Here is a 16,977-nt window from a genome sequence, read left to right as displayed (position 1 = left end):
GGCACAAAAAATATATCCCAGAGAATTGGTGATTGTCCATTGTTTATAAGAATTCTGTAATGAATAAAAACTCTGTAATGCAGATTCCAGGAGTGCAGGAGTGGGAGGTGCCCTCTCTTGCCCCCCCCCCCCCCCCCCCCACCTTCTCACAGCAACCTCGCTTGATGACGCCTATGGGTTCAATCATACGGATCAAGTGTACTAAGACTACAGACAAAATGTGATGCGATTAAAGTGCTCAGATTTTCCATTTTGATGCCGGATGTCTCAACACATGTCCTATCATCCAGCCCCTTCTACACGTTCCTCACCACGCAGATTCTGCAGGGAACTTCCTCATTGCTTATCAGTATTCTTCTGTAGCTTTACGTCTCAAAAGGTTCGATTCTCTTCTTTTCCGGTTTTCTCACAGTCTAAGATTCACATCCGTGCAATGTTGTTCTGCTGTAGTCCATCCTCAGGTACTTCTTCCTCAGACTAAGGCCTATATTTCATCCTAGTATGTTTTCGCCAGGAATGCTTTCTTTGCCTTTGCTAGTCTGCCTTTGACGTCTTCCTTGCTTCATATGCGATGTGTTATTTTGCATCCAAGGCAACAGAATTCCTTCACTTCGTCTACTTCATGGCCACCAATTTTTATGTTAAATTTCTCACTAATCCCGTTTCTGCCAGTCCTTATTACTTTCGTCTTTCTTCGGTTTACTCTTATTCCATATTCTGTATTTGGTTAGCTAGTAACATGTTCCGTGGATCATTTTGCACGATAGATCGTATTGATGTGGAACGAGTTTTGTCATGACTGGCTCTTCTAAGGCCATCAGTAGTTCTAATGGAATGTTGTCTACTCCCGGGGCCTTGTTTCGACTCAGGTCTTTCAGTGCTCTGTCAAACGTCTGTCTTGTATGAATATCAAGAGCTCAGATGGCAACCCAGTTCTAAGCAAAGAAGGGAAGGCAGAAAGGTGGAAGGAGTATATAGAGGGTTTATACAAGGGCGATGCACTCGAGGACAGTATTATAGAAATGGAAGAGGATGTAGATGAAGATGAAATGGGAGATAAGATACTGCGTGAAGAGTTTGACAGAGCACTGATATCCTACCGATACATAAATCACTTGAAAGATTATTTCTGCCATAATCTTTCGGCATCTCAGCATTGGTTTCGCCCACTGCCATTTTGTACGTTTTCCCCCTTGAGATGATGATGAACAACTATGAAAACAACACTCGCAATTTTCAGAGCTGAGGCTTCCGTTTGTACTGCCGCGCGCACTGGAACCTTGCTGCGCACATACGAACACTGTTCCACTCTGCGCAGTCCTGCGCCGCGTTTGTGCGCATGATGTAGACGAAATACCTCACGCCATCTCACCTCGAGTCTGGAATTTTCGCCGTTTGTGGCGTGTTGAACTGCATCACAATGGTAAAAGCCCGGCAGTGTGGGCGTCTAACTAAAAATTTCGCAGTATAAGAATGCGTGGTAATGCCTCCGAATTTCTTATGTGAAAACACGTAAAGATTTTAAATAAAATAAACGTTATTAACATTCTACATCTTTATTCTTCATGTCTACAAATTTATTTCTCAGCATAGTCACCATTCGGGAGGACGACGGTTCAATCCCGGGTCCGGCCATCCTGATTTAGGTTTTCCGTGATTTCCCTAAATCACTCCAGGCAAATGCTGGGATGGCTCCTCTAAAAGGGCACGGCCGACTTCCTTCCCCATCCTTCCCTAATCCGATGAGACCGATGACCACGCTGTCTGGTCTCCTTCCCCAAACAACCAACCAACCAACCAGCATAGTCACCCTGGCGACGAACACATTTCTCCCAACGAGAGACCAATTCGTTGATATCGCCACTGTAGAACGTTAGCCTATTGTTGACGAAGAAGCAAACCACACCTTTGCTTGCATCACTTCATCACTACCGAAGTGCAGTCCGAAGTGTCGGGGCAGAGTGAGAGTTTTGATTTTCTTGCTGTCCTTCCTAAAGGACTACTTCTATTCCCATTATTATTATTATTAAATATCAGATTTGTTGTTTGCCGTTCAGGGAACAACTTCGTGTGTGTGAAGTTTTTCACAACAATTTCAGATTATTCCTTTTACTTATTATGGTTAAGGAAAACACATATTATACTTTATTCTCTTATCCAGAAGAGAATTCTGTAAATTCTTTTTGCTGCTACTTACACGCCGTCTTCCGTGGTCAGTTCTTGACCAGGCTACCACACTACGAAACAAAGCAGTTAACCGCACTCCCAGCCAAAAACATTTTTATAAATCAAATCAAATTAGATACATGGTTCCCAAGCTCAGATGCAGCATTTTCGGTGTTAAGAACCTTTACATTAACTTTTTCAAACGCTCTATACTTCCAGTTGCTTGCCGGGACTAACTGAAACTTCGAAAAATTACAATGACCATTTCTGTCTTCTGTCACCTAGTATAAGACTTCTTGAAATCTGTAAAGAGGTAGTAGTACATGGCCTGCCAGTATGGAACAGTCTTCGAAGTTCGAGCAGTGCTACGAGAAGCAAAGCCGACCTTCAAGTGGAGTTCCCGCTGCGGCACTATGCACAACACATGGTGTCTTCGTCAGTAAATTCTCGTCCTGGAAACATTCACGTAGTAAACTTATTTTACCTTTAACGAAACTTGTATAACATTGTCTCGCGATTTAATGCGTTTTGTGCAACATAATTCTCACACTTGAGGTACTTAGAAGAGAAGGTAATGTTGCGTTCGTACACGGGGAGTATTTCAAAGATGCTACTCGGAAATCGTGAGCTGGCAACAGCTCTTCGCGTGCCTTGTGCCTATATTTCATGAATACGATATGTGACTTTAAATAAAATCTTTCTATTGTATTTTTTGGCTAAATTATGTCGAAATGAACTTCATTACCTGATTTAATTTTACTACCAGCCAGAAGCATAGCTATGACGTAACCGTTACATCTTGTTATTTGCTCATATGTTTGCCAAGAAATTTCAAGCTAACGAGGATCTTGTTGTTTGTACAGTGCAACTTTATGAATAGGCGCCACCCACACAACTGTCTGCACGCTCTGTCGCACACCTGTTGTTACGTATGGGCGGTATGGGTATAAAAGCCGCATAGCTTCTACTGGCGACCTTACAGTGTCGTATTCACAGCTGTCGGTTGGTTGGGAACGTTCTGTGATAAGATTGGCCTTACAAAACTTATTTTCTCAGTACCTATTTTCTCACGTCAACATTGAATTCCAGACAACGCAGCCAGGGAAGTTTTGGTTTTTTACGAATTTAGTTCAATTTGTTTGTGGCAGAGGTCAGGAATAGTCACGTTGGCAAGAGCGTGTATCAACAAAAGAATGACGGCTGTCGGACGTAAACAAAATCAAAAGCGTGGCTGCTTTGGACATGCCACTATCGTTCTGTACTTATCGGTGTTCATTTTTTTGTGTTGTGTAGATAGTGCTTTAGGCCGCTTTCCAGTAAACCATCAACACAATTCGCGCTACCACGTAAAGAACGCCGTAGGGGACTGTATTTATGCAAATATGACGGAAACTGCAGACGACGGCGTACAATTAGTGGAAGATGATTTTGGAACGTATGAGGATACAGCGACAGATACGTCAGAAAGAGTGAGAAGATTTACCTTAACTAACAGTAATGGCATGTCTGTTCAAATAATCACATATGGTGCTACTATTACATCTCTTAAAGTTCCCGACAAGACTGGAAATGTCGAGGATGTAGTGTTAGGTTTTGACAATTTAGACGGTATGTTGATTACTTTATTATGCAAATAGACAAAGTAAATTTTTACGATGTCATAATAATCTATAACTTTTGCAGGCTATAGACAGTCGCAGAATCCTTATTTTGGTGCCACAGTCGGTCGTGTTGCCAATAGAATTGCAAACGGTACATTTCAGATTGGAAACCAGACGTATGTGCTGAATAAAAATGAAAATGGAAAGAACAGCTTGCATGGCGGTCTCGTTGGATTTGACAAAGTAAGTACAGTCAATGTGTACGTATTGATTTCGATGTATTGGAAGGTTTGAAAGTTGGATTTGAAGATGTGTGTACCTCCATCGTCTCAGCTCTTTCCATCATCTCAGCTTTTTTTTTTTTAAATCTTTAGTTAGAATTCCTCCTGGCGGCCCTTAGCAACAAGATTGTCAAAGGATCAATATAAGAATGGGAAGCAATCCAGCAGTACAGGGCATAAGGCGCAAGCAAAGGCTAGACAGAAAAGTTTCCAGAAGACCAAGAGGATCTTATTGATGATGAGTAGCAGACATACGAGGAGAATATCATAACTAGTACACAACTCTAGTATTTTTAATTGACGTCAATTGTCATTTAAGCGCTATAAAAATAGTATTGTTAAAGAGGATCATGTCATAACAATTGAAATATATGCAGCACATTTTTACCCTCTGCCTCAATTATGTAATTGAGGACGACACCAGAAACTTCACTGTGAATGCTCCTCACCCTAATGTGAAGATTCTTTCTTTCTTTCTTTCTTTGACTCGTACAACAAACCATGGGGCAAAGTGACTTGTTGAACATTTTAATGCAGAGCTTGACGAGTCGTGCTGCAGAGACAATGTTTGTACATGGTTATGACCCTTACTCAGTGTTATAACACTGCATGTGAACACCTCCAGTGAGAGGCTACGTTCGTGACGAATAATCAGTGGGATTCATTTTGATCAAATCAGTATCGCTACTATCCCAGTCATTTTGAATGTTACAGTAGTTGTTTTGTTGAATAAATTCTCTGAAAAGAAGAGCTGTATGCACAGTATTTATAGCTCAAAGCTACTAGTGAAACAAAATACTGTAACTGGAACTAAATTTTGGATCTGAAAGAACACATCTCCTGTCAGTAGAAATAGAAAAGATTAACATCTTATAATATTAATACAGGAATATGGAACGGTAAATGGTATAATGGCAGGTGTCCTATCTGAACTTTACTTCTGTATTATTGAAATTGTACAGATACATCTAGATGGATACGAGCTCATAGTATACTGTTGGGGAATCGATAATAGGAAGGAAAATGGCTGTATATGCATTATACAATTAGTATTAAATTCCAGCCCTTAAGATTAGTGACCATTGTGTTGAAAAAGCAATTGAATGCCATGCCACTATAGTAGATCTGGAAGCATGCAGGCTGGCAGTGCTGACAGTTTACAGGCTACCTGAAAGGACTATGAAAATTTCAGCAAGCAGTCAGTGCGATTACAGAGATTGGCTACAGTGTGATAGTGCTGCCTCACCCTCCTGTGAAATCTCTATATGGTTACACATGATGTGTAGCATAGCCCAAGCTCTAGACGAAGAGGGGGAGTGGCACCGAGCGAGGTGGCGCAGTGGTTAGCAGACTGGACTCGCATTCGGAAGGACGACGGTTCAATCCCGCGTCCGACCATCCTGATTTAGGTTTTCCGTGATTTCCCTAAATCGCTCCAGGCAAATGCCGGGATGGTTCCTTTGAAAGGGCACGGCCGACTTCCTTCCCCATCCTTCCCTAACCCTATGAGACCGATAACCTCGCTGTTAGGTCTCTTCCCCCAAACAACCAACAACAAGGGGGAGTGGCACTTACCCTTGTTTGTGTTGGTGGACAATACCATATAGTTGGAGCAATGCTATAATTGCAATTCACACGAAAGGGAGCAAGAAAGATGTGAAGAACTACTACAGATCCATTACTTTTATCTGTATGGTAAGGAAAGTTCTGGTAAAATGTAAAGGAGACCACCCACCAAATAATAAAAGCATTGAGTCATCAATGGGCACTCTAAATAGAATAAGAATGTAGCAGCTTTTGAACAAGTTCTTTGAAGTAAAGAATTTGTCTGAAAGCTTACTAGTTTTCATTTGTTTCTTGTGCCTGTTGACATCTCAGTGCTCATACTGTTTAGTGAGTGGTCTTGCATCAGTGCTATAAAAGATTTTTACAAAAATCTTTAATAAGTGTCTATATAAGTGTCTATGGAAAAAACACCCAGGGAAAATAACAAGCTAGCTTACAAACGGATATAACACTGGATCAACTAAAAGTTGTCAACAGAGTTGTAGAAAGAAGCCACAAACATCAGATTCAGTGTTGTATGGAGGTTTATAGCCTATGAAAAGGCCTTTAAGTTGTCCATAGTTCTCTCTGTGCTAGCATCACTTCAGAAAAAAGTAACAGACTGTACATACATAGATTTGTTGAAGAATATACACAGCAAGGTTACAACTTCCCACGAGAATGAAAAGCCTATAAATTGGAAAGCCGTTCCAGGCAAAGTGACTCCATTTCACCAAACTATTTTCTGCAATCTGGAAAAAGGTCTTTAGTTCATCAAACTGTGCTGAAGAAGGAATACACACAAACAGATCTTATCTGCCCCACTTTTGGCATACAGATGACATTGTTTTGTTTGCTTTGGATTCAGAACAGCTTCAACAAAGAACAGAGGAACTGAACAGAGTAACCATGACAGTAGGCTGAAGATTAATTTCAATATTATCGAAAATAATATACAGTCAGTTTTGATTGATTGATTGATTGATTGATTTCTTTATTAATCCATGTAACAATTTACATTGTGTGGATTTCGTCAGCAACATCATATACAATACAGTATTTACACACATTTTTGAGGTATCTTAAATTAGTTTTATATCCTTATGTAGTTTGTAATTTTCTTATAGTACTGTACAATTTTGGATTTCATATTATAATTATTTCCTCATGTATTACAATGCAGCCTACTTTAATTACACTACATGTTTTAATTCAGATAGTCTGTTACTGCGTAATAACTTTTATTTAATAAAAAAATTTTAGTTTTATTTTGAACTGTCCAATTGTGTCAATATCTTTAATTTTTTGGGGTAATTTATTGTATAATTTAACGGCATTGAACAACAAGCTCTGTTGAGTTTTAACTTTATTTTTCCTCTCTAGATGCAGATTGTATTGGTTTATAGTTTCATAGCTGTGTACTAAAGAATTTTTCATATAGCAGTCAATATTTTTTTTTACATACATAATACTTTGAAAAATGTATTCACTGGTGACAGTTAGGATTTTCAGCTTTTGGAAACGTTCAAGGCAGTGAGCCCTATTGCCACTCTTGGTTATTATACGAATTGCTCTTTTCTGTAATTTTAAAACTATTTGAATATTTTTACTGTTGACTCCCCAAAATATTATTCCATAGGTAATAACAGAGTGGATATAAGAAAAATATACAGATCTGACAGTAGATATTAACATTGAAGTTAGAGAATTAATTGAAGTTGCGTTACAGAATAACCAAAAGTAACAAGAGAGTGGGTGCCAGAGAAATAAACAGGAAGGTGATAATGGTGTGGAGTTCATTTAGGAAACTGAATGCTATATTCAAAAGTAAATTCCGAAGGTGTCTTAAACAGAGTGTCTATAACAGTGTATACTGCCAGTACCAACTTTGAGGAAAGTGAAATGTGGGAATTAAAGGCACAAACTATGCAAAGATTGATGGTTGCCCTATGAGAAATTGGAAGATGCATGTTGGACAAAACAAACAGGAACAGAAATATAAACAGAGAACAGAAAAGATAGGAGTTGAGGATGCATTAGTGAAACTTAAAATCAAACTAGGCTGAGTGTGATAGCAATACAATGGTGGCAGATGTACTGTAGAGGTTCTGTGTTATAAAGACCAAGAGGCCAACCCAAGAGAAGATGGATTGACAACATAAAAAAACAAACAGCAATAATTTAGTTGTGAAATGCTAAAGATCGGAAGGCGTGGAGAAATCTGGAAGGCTCCTCAGTTCAGTAGTAAATAGTAAACTTACCTAGAGATTTATAACTTTTGGTGAGTTTAATATTGATTTTCTGGCTGAGAGTACTGACTGATTACGTTGTTCCCCCACAGGAAACCTCCCAATGCAGACTGAAGTTCATAGTGAAATGGTTACTGACACTTGACTATATGAGACACAGGCTACCATTACATTGGAAAATGTCTGTGACTTGGTCATAAGTCAGTTTGTCTTAATCCCATAAATATTCATATCTTGCAATTTCAAACAAACAAAAATGATCTGCTGGTACCACAAATAGACATTAATGGCAATACAAACTAAATGAAACACTGTAAAACCCTTTGGGGTCTAGCTTCATTACAAGGTTCCGTCAACATTCTCAACAAAGCACATTTTTGTTCAGAGGTATCCCACACTGTGCTGGTTTGGTGAGAAAAGAATTGATTTATTTCACACTTTTTCATTTCTTATTTTCTTTTGTAATTTTTGTCAGAAACAATGTGCAGCTAAACTAAATAAAGTATTCAGTCAGCAGAACTAAACAGTAGAAATACTGTGTAAAGCAGATAATGTTTGTGGTCTTTATTGTTAATGGTAAATATTAGATTAAATTTACTTTTGTATTAAAAATGAATCTTATGTATCATTCACTGATTCAGAATTTTTACATTGTTTCCATAATGAAGAAAATAACGCTATTGTTGAAAATTATAGCTATTTGCCAAGTAACACAGACTGACAAACTTTTTAATACTGTTTGTTAGGTAACAGCTTAAGCTCATGATATTGGGACACTGAATTTGTATCTTGCTTCAGTTTTTTCACAAAGTGGCTTCATCACAAACAAACAAAAAATAGCAAAATGAATGTAATTGGGATGAAAATTGAAGTATAAACATAATACCTCCTCCTTACACTGGAATTCTGTGTCCATTGCCTTATGTTTCCTCTCTCTTTTCTCCATAAAGCATCTAATATATCTTTTTCTCTGATGAATTGAGCGTTTTATGTGTTGGTGAAGTGTCCAATATTACTATCTCATCACATTGGTATTCCTGTCTGTCTTTCTATGATTTTGATATCTTGATGGAAGAACCCACATTATCACTAACATCACCCAAGTTTTCAGGAACAGAAATCAAGGTGAATCTCGAGTCTCATCAAAGTACCTAACTTTGTAATGTTTGTAGCTTCACTTGTTGACCCTCCCACTTAATAATTAAAATAAATTTTACTTTCATTAGGCAGACATGCCAAACTATGTTACTCATATTCAAATCTGGATTGAGTTAAACTGGTGTGGGTATATTTAATATTGTCAGGAAATAACGTAGGTGGGTCGGGATGAGTTTTTGTAACTCATCCTTTTTATCAGCTTCTTTGCAGTTATCATAAATGCGTGTTAAGACTAAAAAAAAGTTGTTACATATCACAAAACTTAAGAGACCAATTGTTACAGCTGGGAGAGGTTTGATTTTTTAATTTTTCCAGCAAGTTGACTAAAACAGAAGTATAATCAGGGTCCCTTTTGTTGTCTAAGTATTTAGCACCAGCCTCCTTATTACTCAGTAATCTTTGGTTCAAAGCTGGAATGAAAACATCTTTCTAAACCTCAAGTCCAACAAACACAACTTCCTTCAGTTACACTTCTTATAAACAAAGAAGATACTGTTTCGGAAACATTCTCCATATTTGGGCAAATCTTGTACAGACAGTTTCAATAGGCCTAATTTAATGGGAACAGAAATTTTTTTGGGTCTCTGAGGAATCGTGTACAAAAGTTATTTTTTCCAGACTGCAAAGGTTTCCTTGTCGACACAGTTTATTGTGGACTAATGTTGGTCCCTTGCCCTACTATTTGTATATTAATTGAAATAATGTATGGGATATTATATCTAATTAAAATCACAACAAATGCATTTCTGTAACATTGAGTTGTAATGAGACTGATATGGCTTTTTTATCATATTAGAAATTTGCACACTAAAAACCATCAGAATAAGCCATTTTCATTAAATTATTTTAATTGTTGGCCTATGTAATTATCAAGTGTACAGCAAAGAAAAGTTGCATTAACATGGAATTAACTACTCAGTGTAATAACAATCTCATTGAAAGTTCTTGTACAATATCTGCATTTTTGTTACACAGTGAAAGGATATCAGCGATAGGATTTGATAATGACATTATTGCTATTTTCAGTGAAAGTGAAGAGGAATAACATTATACATGCTGAGTCAATGTATGATATACAAATTTCACTTTTTAATACAAAAATAAATCTAACCTAATATTTACTATTAACAATAAATACCATTAAGGAATAAATGTTATCTGCTTTACAAGGTATTTCAATTGCTCTTTTTTTTTTTGCTGACTGTATTCTTTTATTTAGTTTAGCTGTGTTGTTTCTGACAAAAATTACAGACAATAAGAATGAAAGAGCGTGAAATAAGTTAATTCCTTTCTCACCAAATCAGCGCAGTGTGAGATACCTCTGAACGAAAATGTGCTGTGTTGAGAATGTTGATGCAACCTTGTAATCAAACCAGACCCCACAGGGTTTTACAATGTGTTGTTTAGTTTGTATGGCCATTAATGTCTATTCCTGGTACCAGCGATCATTTTTGTGAAATTGCAAGATGTGAATATTTATGGGATTAAGACAAACTGTTTGCTGTTGAATGGAATGTACAGTTCAATGAATACAAAATATGGATTGAGGGTTTACCAATGAAAGATAAATGATAGGACATGTGTCAGGATATCATGACTTGCATGCTACTACAGGGAACTGTAGGGGAAGACAGAGATTGGAATACATCCAACAAACAATTGTGGACAGTAGGCACAAGTGCTACTGTGAGATGAAAAGGTCGGGACAGGAGAGGAAGTTGTGGCAGGCTACACCAAACCTCCCAGAAGGCTGGTGATGATAAATAAATAATTATTCAAGTAACGTGATTGTTTTAGGAAATTTCTTGCTTTCCATCTTACTAAAACAAGCTCACTTAACTCGGGTGACCATTGTTTCTGAATGACATTTGTATGTCATGGTTTATGATGGGTTCACAGATTTACTTCAGACTTCGTACACTTTTAGTCGGCCATTAAAACAATGTAACGTGCAAGTAGTAAGGTGCACTATTCTAAAAGTTCCAAGAAAATTGTTACAGAAGTTTTACATGTCTATTATGAAACTGATGTATCTGTATATACGTGCCAGACGTTAGAGTTCATGATGGTCAAGTGGTTAGCTTTTGAGCATAGCAAGATAGACATGTGTAAAGCGATGGTTCGACTCCCACCCACACTTAACTTATAATGTATATTTTTTTCATCACTGATCATATTATTTAATTTGACATTTGAGAGGGAATGTAATTAAAAAAACGTGTATCTGCATGACGTTTTAGTGAATTTAATGATATTTGACTACTTAATAATTTTAATAAATTTAATTATTGGAACAAACAAAATTATAACTATCGACAAGTAAATGAAGAAACACACAGTTTTCCTGAAAACGTATGCCTTTCGTGATTTGTGAAATCCCTTATACATGCAATCTGGTAAGGTACCCGGAACTACTTTGCACTTCAACACTTAGAGTTGTAGACACAGAGACAGGTCCCATTCGGTAGTTGTCCTCTGCAATGGTGAGACATTGCTAATGTAGCAAGAATGAAAAGTGTAGGTACAACTTTTTTTTAATATCATGGAACTTACACTTGCACTCTAAAATTAGGATCTGAGCGAAAGTCGAACCATCATCTCTTACATATGTGTCTTGCGAAGCTCGAACACTAACACTTGATCACCATGATGGCGTCCGTGCACAGATACATCAGTTACATGATAGACCCATAAAACTTCTCTTAAGATTTTTTTGGAATTGCCATAGTAGTCCACCTTACTACTTGCATATCATGTTGTTTTAATGGCCTACTAAAGGTGTACAAAGTTTGAAGTAAATCCGTGATCCCAATGTCGTGGCCTGCCCTTGTCAGTGTCCCCAGAATATAGAAGCCAACATTGTGCCTTCACTTTCATGTGTATGACATTTTTTATGAATGACAACAGCAAGAACAGACTACCACAGAGTTTCTACAATAATGACACTTTGAAGTTGGATTTGCTGTGGATATGTTTGTATGTGTACTTAGACCAGGTACAATAGCAGCAGTTCGAAAGGTATCTAAGTTTCTGTGCTGTCAATGTGTGGCGTATCAATCAGCTATTGAAAACACAGACCTGGCTGGTCATACAGCTGAAATATAACTTTCATAAAGTCCATAGAAGAAGAATGATAAACAGAGAACTGGCATAACATGGTTACAAACTAGGTAAATAGATGCTACAGTGCAGTAACAATCAAATTTGTTACACATTTTTGTACAGCATGTATTTAACAACTGCCTTTGTGTAATACTTTTGTCATATGTTTGTTGTTTGTGACTGGACCAAGTGAATGGACTGTAGTTTATCTTGTGAGATACTTGATTTTATATTTGTAAATAAATGTTTTTAATTTATTCTGTCATCCATAGTTTCTATCAAGCAGAAGAACCTTCAGAGATATGAAATGAGAGTAACAAAAGACAAGCAATTCGTAGAACTTAATTTGTATATTGTATTAACAAGAAGATATCATTATACTGTTTGCAGGTCCTTTGGGAATCTCATGTACATGGCAAGAAGGTGACAATGAGTTATTTAAGCAAAGATGGGGAAGAAGGCTACCCTGGAGAACTGCTGGCACAAGTCACTTACCATCTGACCCAAGACAATGTATTAGTAATTGAGGTTAAAGCTACATCAACAAAGCCGACACCTGTTAACATCATCAACCATTCTTACTTCAATCTTGCCGGACATGTGAGTACAAACTTAACCTTCTCATTGCATGCCATGTAGCATAAATCCTTTTCATTGTGTATAGGTTTCTCCAGCTATTTTATGATAAAATCCCTGTATTGTTTTCTTTCTTTTAGGATGTCTGTTTAAGGTATTACATTGTTTTTACTCATAAAAATTACTTTACACATAGGTAGCCCACAATCAATATTCATAACACGTGGCAGTATTGGCTATTTGTCAGTCATCAAACACCATAAACCCAGTGCATATTTCAGTGACTATCATTGGGAATGCCAGTGCAATGTAATTTGTTTTTGGCATTAATTTGCAGAAAATGTATATAAAAACTATTAAAAATGCTTCTTGTTATGAGCAGGGTGCTCAGGAAATTAAATATTGAAGGCTACATGCTTGTCCATAAGCAGCCTGTGGGACTTTAGGACTACTTACCTTAAGTTCGCTGAAGCATATGGTTGTCAGTGTGGGTCATAACTGCTGTTGGTGTGTAAGAGGTCCTCACCACTTCTGAAATAAAAACTCCTCTCTCACAACTCAAGTGAATATTTAGTGATTACTAGGACTGTGTCTGACAGGTAAAAATACTGGTTTCCCCCCCCCCCCCCCCCAAGTCTGCAGTTAGGTGTTTTGGTTGGGGATAACATTCACAGTTACATTCGTATATGGTGCTTCTCTGTTTCCAAGAGCTGAAGGTAGGACAATAGGAAATCCACTAAGTCTAGACTATTTTCAAGAGATCACAGGCAATCCCCTAAAATTGTAATCCGTATCACCATTACAATGTGATGAAAGTCCATCTCCCGTGAGTGTTTTAAATTTGTAGTTTCAATGTCAAATCGTTTTCTGTGATTAATTTCCTGAACTACAATGATACCGTACAAACTGTTTGCTGTAATTACTCTTTGTATGCTACATAGACAACAATCAGATTACAAGCTATTCAGTATAATTTTTTTCAGTATCATCAGTTGCAAATAAATTGTTGCTATCTTTCCAGTTTTGACAAATTGTCATCTTCAGAAGCGTAGTTTAGCAGTCAGTCAGTATCTTCTTCAAAGAAGGGTAATGCCATGTGTACATTCAGAAATTTACATGTTGTATGTGATTATTTTAAACATTGTTTGACAATTTACTGTAACTGAATCAGATCTCTGAATCTGACGTGCTTGCAGCGAGGAACATCTTGGCTGTCTGCTACACTAAGCTTCTAAGTATGACAAATTAATTTGTTGAAACTGATAAAGACAAAAATTTATTTGCAACTGATGACTGAAATTTGTTCTGAAAAGATAATACTACAATTGCTGAAAATTGTATCCATGAATAAAATAATATTCAGTATAATACACTATTTGATACCAGTATATTATCTGGGTGTTAACATCAGTAGTTTCAATAGGAAAAATGTATCATACCCAGATCATAATGTTAGAGATTGGCTGTTAAATATCACAGCACAGAAGGGGGAATTTTGTTGGATTGCCGTTACCCCCAGGCACTGTGTGGTCATACCAGCAACAGCTGTGTGATTCGGTACTGAATACATGCAAATGCTCCCTATGAACATTTTCAGAATAATAATAATAATAATAATAATAATAATAATAATAACATATGGTCAAACCCGGTACAACATAACAGGCATGCACGGTGAATACAAGCAGAAACAGACACGTACAAGATGATACCACAAATGCCTGAAGTCATAATTTTGCAACATGAAGTCACCCAAGCAATTAATTCTACTCACAATTGGAAAGCCGCTGGAAATGATAAAATAGCAAATTTCTGGTTAAAGAAGTTCACCTCAACACATTCACATCTAACTAAATTATTTAACAGTTACATTGCAGACCCATACACATTCCCTAATACACTTACACATGGAATAACTTACCTGAAACCTAAAGATCAAGCAGACACAGCAAACCCAGCTAAATATCACCCCATAACATGCCTACCAACAATATACAAAATATTAACTTCAATCATTAAACAGAAATTAATGACACATACAACAGAGAACAAAATTATAAATGAAGAACAAAAAGGCTGTTGCAAAGGAGCACGAGGATGTAAAGAGCAACTGATAATAGATGCAGAGGTGACATATCAAGCTAAAACTAAACAAAGGTCGCTACACTACGCATACATTGATTACCAAAAAGCTTTTGATAGTGTACCCCACTCATGGTTACTACAAATATTGGAAATATACAAAGTAGATCCTAAATCGATACAGTTCCTAAACATAGTAATGAAAAATTGGGAAACCACACTTAATATCCAAACAAATTCAAATAATATCACATCACAGCCAATACAGATTAAGCGTGGAATATACCAAGGAGACTCATTAAGTCCTTTCTGGTTCTGCCTTGCTCTGAACCCACTATCCAACATGCTAAATAATACAAATTATGGATACAATATTACTGGAACATACCCACACAAAATCACACATTTGCTATACATGGATGATCTAAAACTACTGGCAGCAACAAATCAACAACTCAACCAATTACTAAAGATAACAGAAGTATTCAGCAATGATATAAGTATGGCTTTTGGAACAGACAAATGTAAGAAAAATAGCATAGTCAAGGGAAAACACACTAAACAAGAAGATTACATATTGGATAACCACAGCGACTGCATAGAAGCGATGGAAAAAATGGATGCCTATAAATATCTAGGATACAGACAAAAAATAGGAATAGATAATACAAATATTAAAGAAGAACTAAAAGAAAAATATAGACAACGACTAACAAAAATACTGAAAACAGAATTGACAGCAAGAAACAAGACCAAAGCTATAAATACTTATGCCATACCAATATTGACCCACTCATTTGGAGTAGTGAAATGGAGTAACACAGACCTAGAAGCACTCAGTACACTTACACGATCACAATGCCATAAATATAGAATACATCACATACATTCAGCAACAGAAAGATTCACATTAAGCAGAAAGGAAGGAGGAAGGGGATTTATCGATATAAAAAACCTACATTATGGACAGGTAGACAATTTAAGAAAATTCTTTATAGAACGAGCAGAAACTAGCAAAATACACAAAGCAATCACTCATATAAATACATCGGCTACACCACTACAATTTCATAACCACCTCTACAACCCTTTAGACCACATAACATCAACAGATACAAAGAAAGTAAATTGGAAAAAGAAAACACTTCATGGCAAGCACCCGTATCATCTAACACAGCCACACATCGATCAAGACGCATCCAACACATGGCTAAGAAAAGGCAATATATACAGTGAGACAGAAGGATTCATGATTGCAATACAGGATCAAACAATAAACACCAGGTATTACAGCAAGCATATTATTAAAGATCCCAATACCACAACAGATAAATGCAGACTTTGTAAACAACAAATAGAAACAGTAGATCACATCACAAGCGGATGTACAATACTAGCAAATACAGAATACCCCAGAAGACATGACAATGTCGCAAAAATAATACATCAACAGCTTGCCTTACAACATAAACTTTTAAAACAACGAGTTCCTACATACAAGTATGCACCACAAAATGTACTGGAGAATGATGAATACAAATTATACTGGAACAGAACCATTATAACAGATAAAACAACGCCACATAACAAACCTGACATCATACTCACCAATAAAAAGAAGAAATTAACACAACTAATCGAAATATCCATACCCAATACAACAAATATACAAAAGAAAACAGGAGAAAAAATTGAAAAATACATCCAACTGGCTGAGGAAGTCAAAGACATGTGGCATCAGGATAAAGTTGACATCATACCAATTATAGTATCAACTACAGGAGTCATACCACACAATATCCACCAGTACATCAATGCAATACAGCTACATCCAAACACATATATACAACTACAGAAATCCGTAATTATTGATACATGTTCAATTACCCGAAAGTTCCTAAATGCAATATAACACATACCGTACAGTTAATAGGAAGTGACGCCTGATCAAGGTCCGCGTCACTTTCCATTCTCAACCAGACTTAACGTCTGAGAAAGTAAAGAAATAATAATAATAATAATGGAGGCCCGGGAAAAGAATAGGCCTCCGGTATGTTCTGCCAGTCGTAAAAGGCGACGAAAAGAACAAACCACTAATAGGGCTAACCCCCCTTTTAGTGTGATTAGTTGGTTCAGGACAGAACTAATGAAGCCTCGGACAAGCTCTGTCATGGTCGGGGACGATGCTTGGACCCTATGCCCGTCCACAATGGTAAT

The 16,977-nt window shown here is 37.0% G+C and overlaps 1 protein-coding gene across 1 annotated transcript in view; it reads left to right on the top strand.

Annotated features, from left to right (window-relative positions):
* Nucleotides 1-3,124: 3,124 nt before the first annotated feature.
* The window catches only part of LOC126203113 (galactose mutarotase-like), a 35,137-nt gene continuing 21,284 nt past the window's right edge, over nucleotides 3,125-16,977 (top strand). Inside the window, exons 1-3 of the mRNA XM_049937356.1 lie at nucleotides 3,125-3,774; nucleotides 3,850-4,010; nucleotides 12,493-12,702. Of these exons, the coding sequence (XP_049793313.1) occupies nucleotides 3,360-3,774; nucleotides 3,850-4,010; nucleotides 12,493-12,702 (786 nt within the window). The 5' untranslated portion in view covers nucleotides 3,125-3,359. The remainder of the gene's footprint in view (nucleotides 3,775-3,849; nucleotides 4,011-12,492; nucleotides 12,703-16,977) is intronic.

Source organism: Schistocerca nitens, chromosome 9 (assembly GCF_023898315.1).
Source record: "Schistocerca nitens isolate TAMUIC-IGC-003100 chromosome 9, iqSchNite1.1, whole genome shotgun sequence".
NCBI lineage: Eukaryota > Metazoa > Arthropoda > Insecta > Orthoptera > Acrididae > Schistocerca > Schistocerca nitens.
This window is presented reverse-complemented; position numbering and strand designations above follow the sequence as displayed.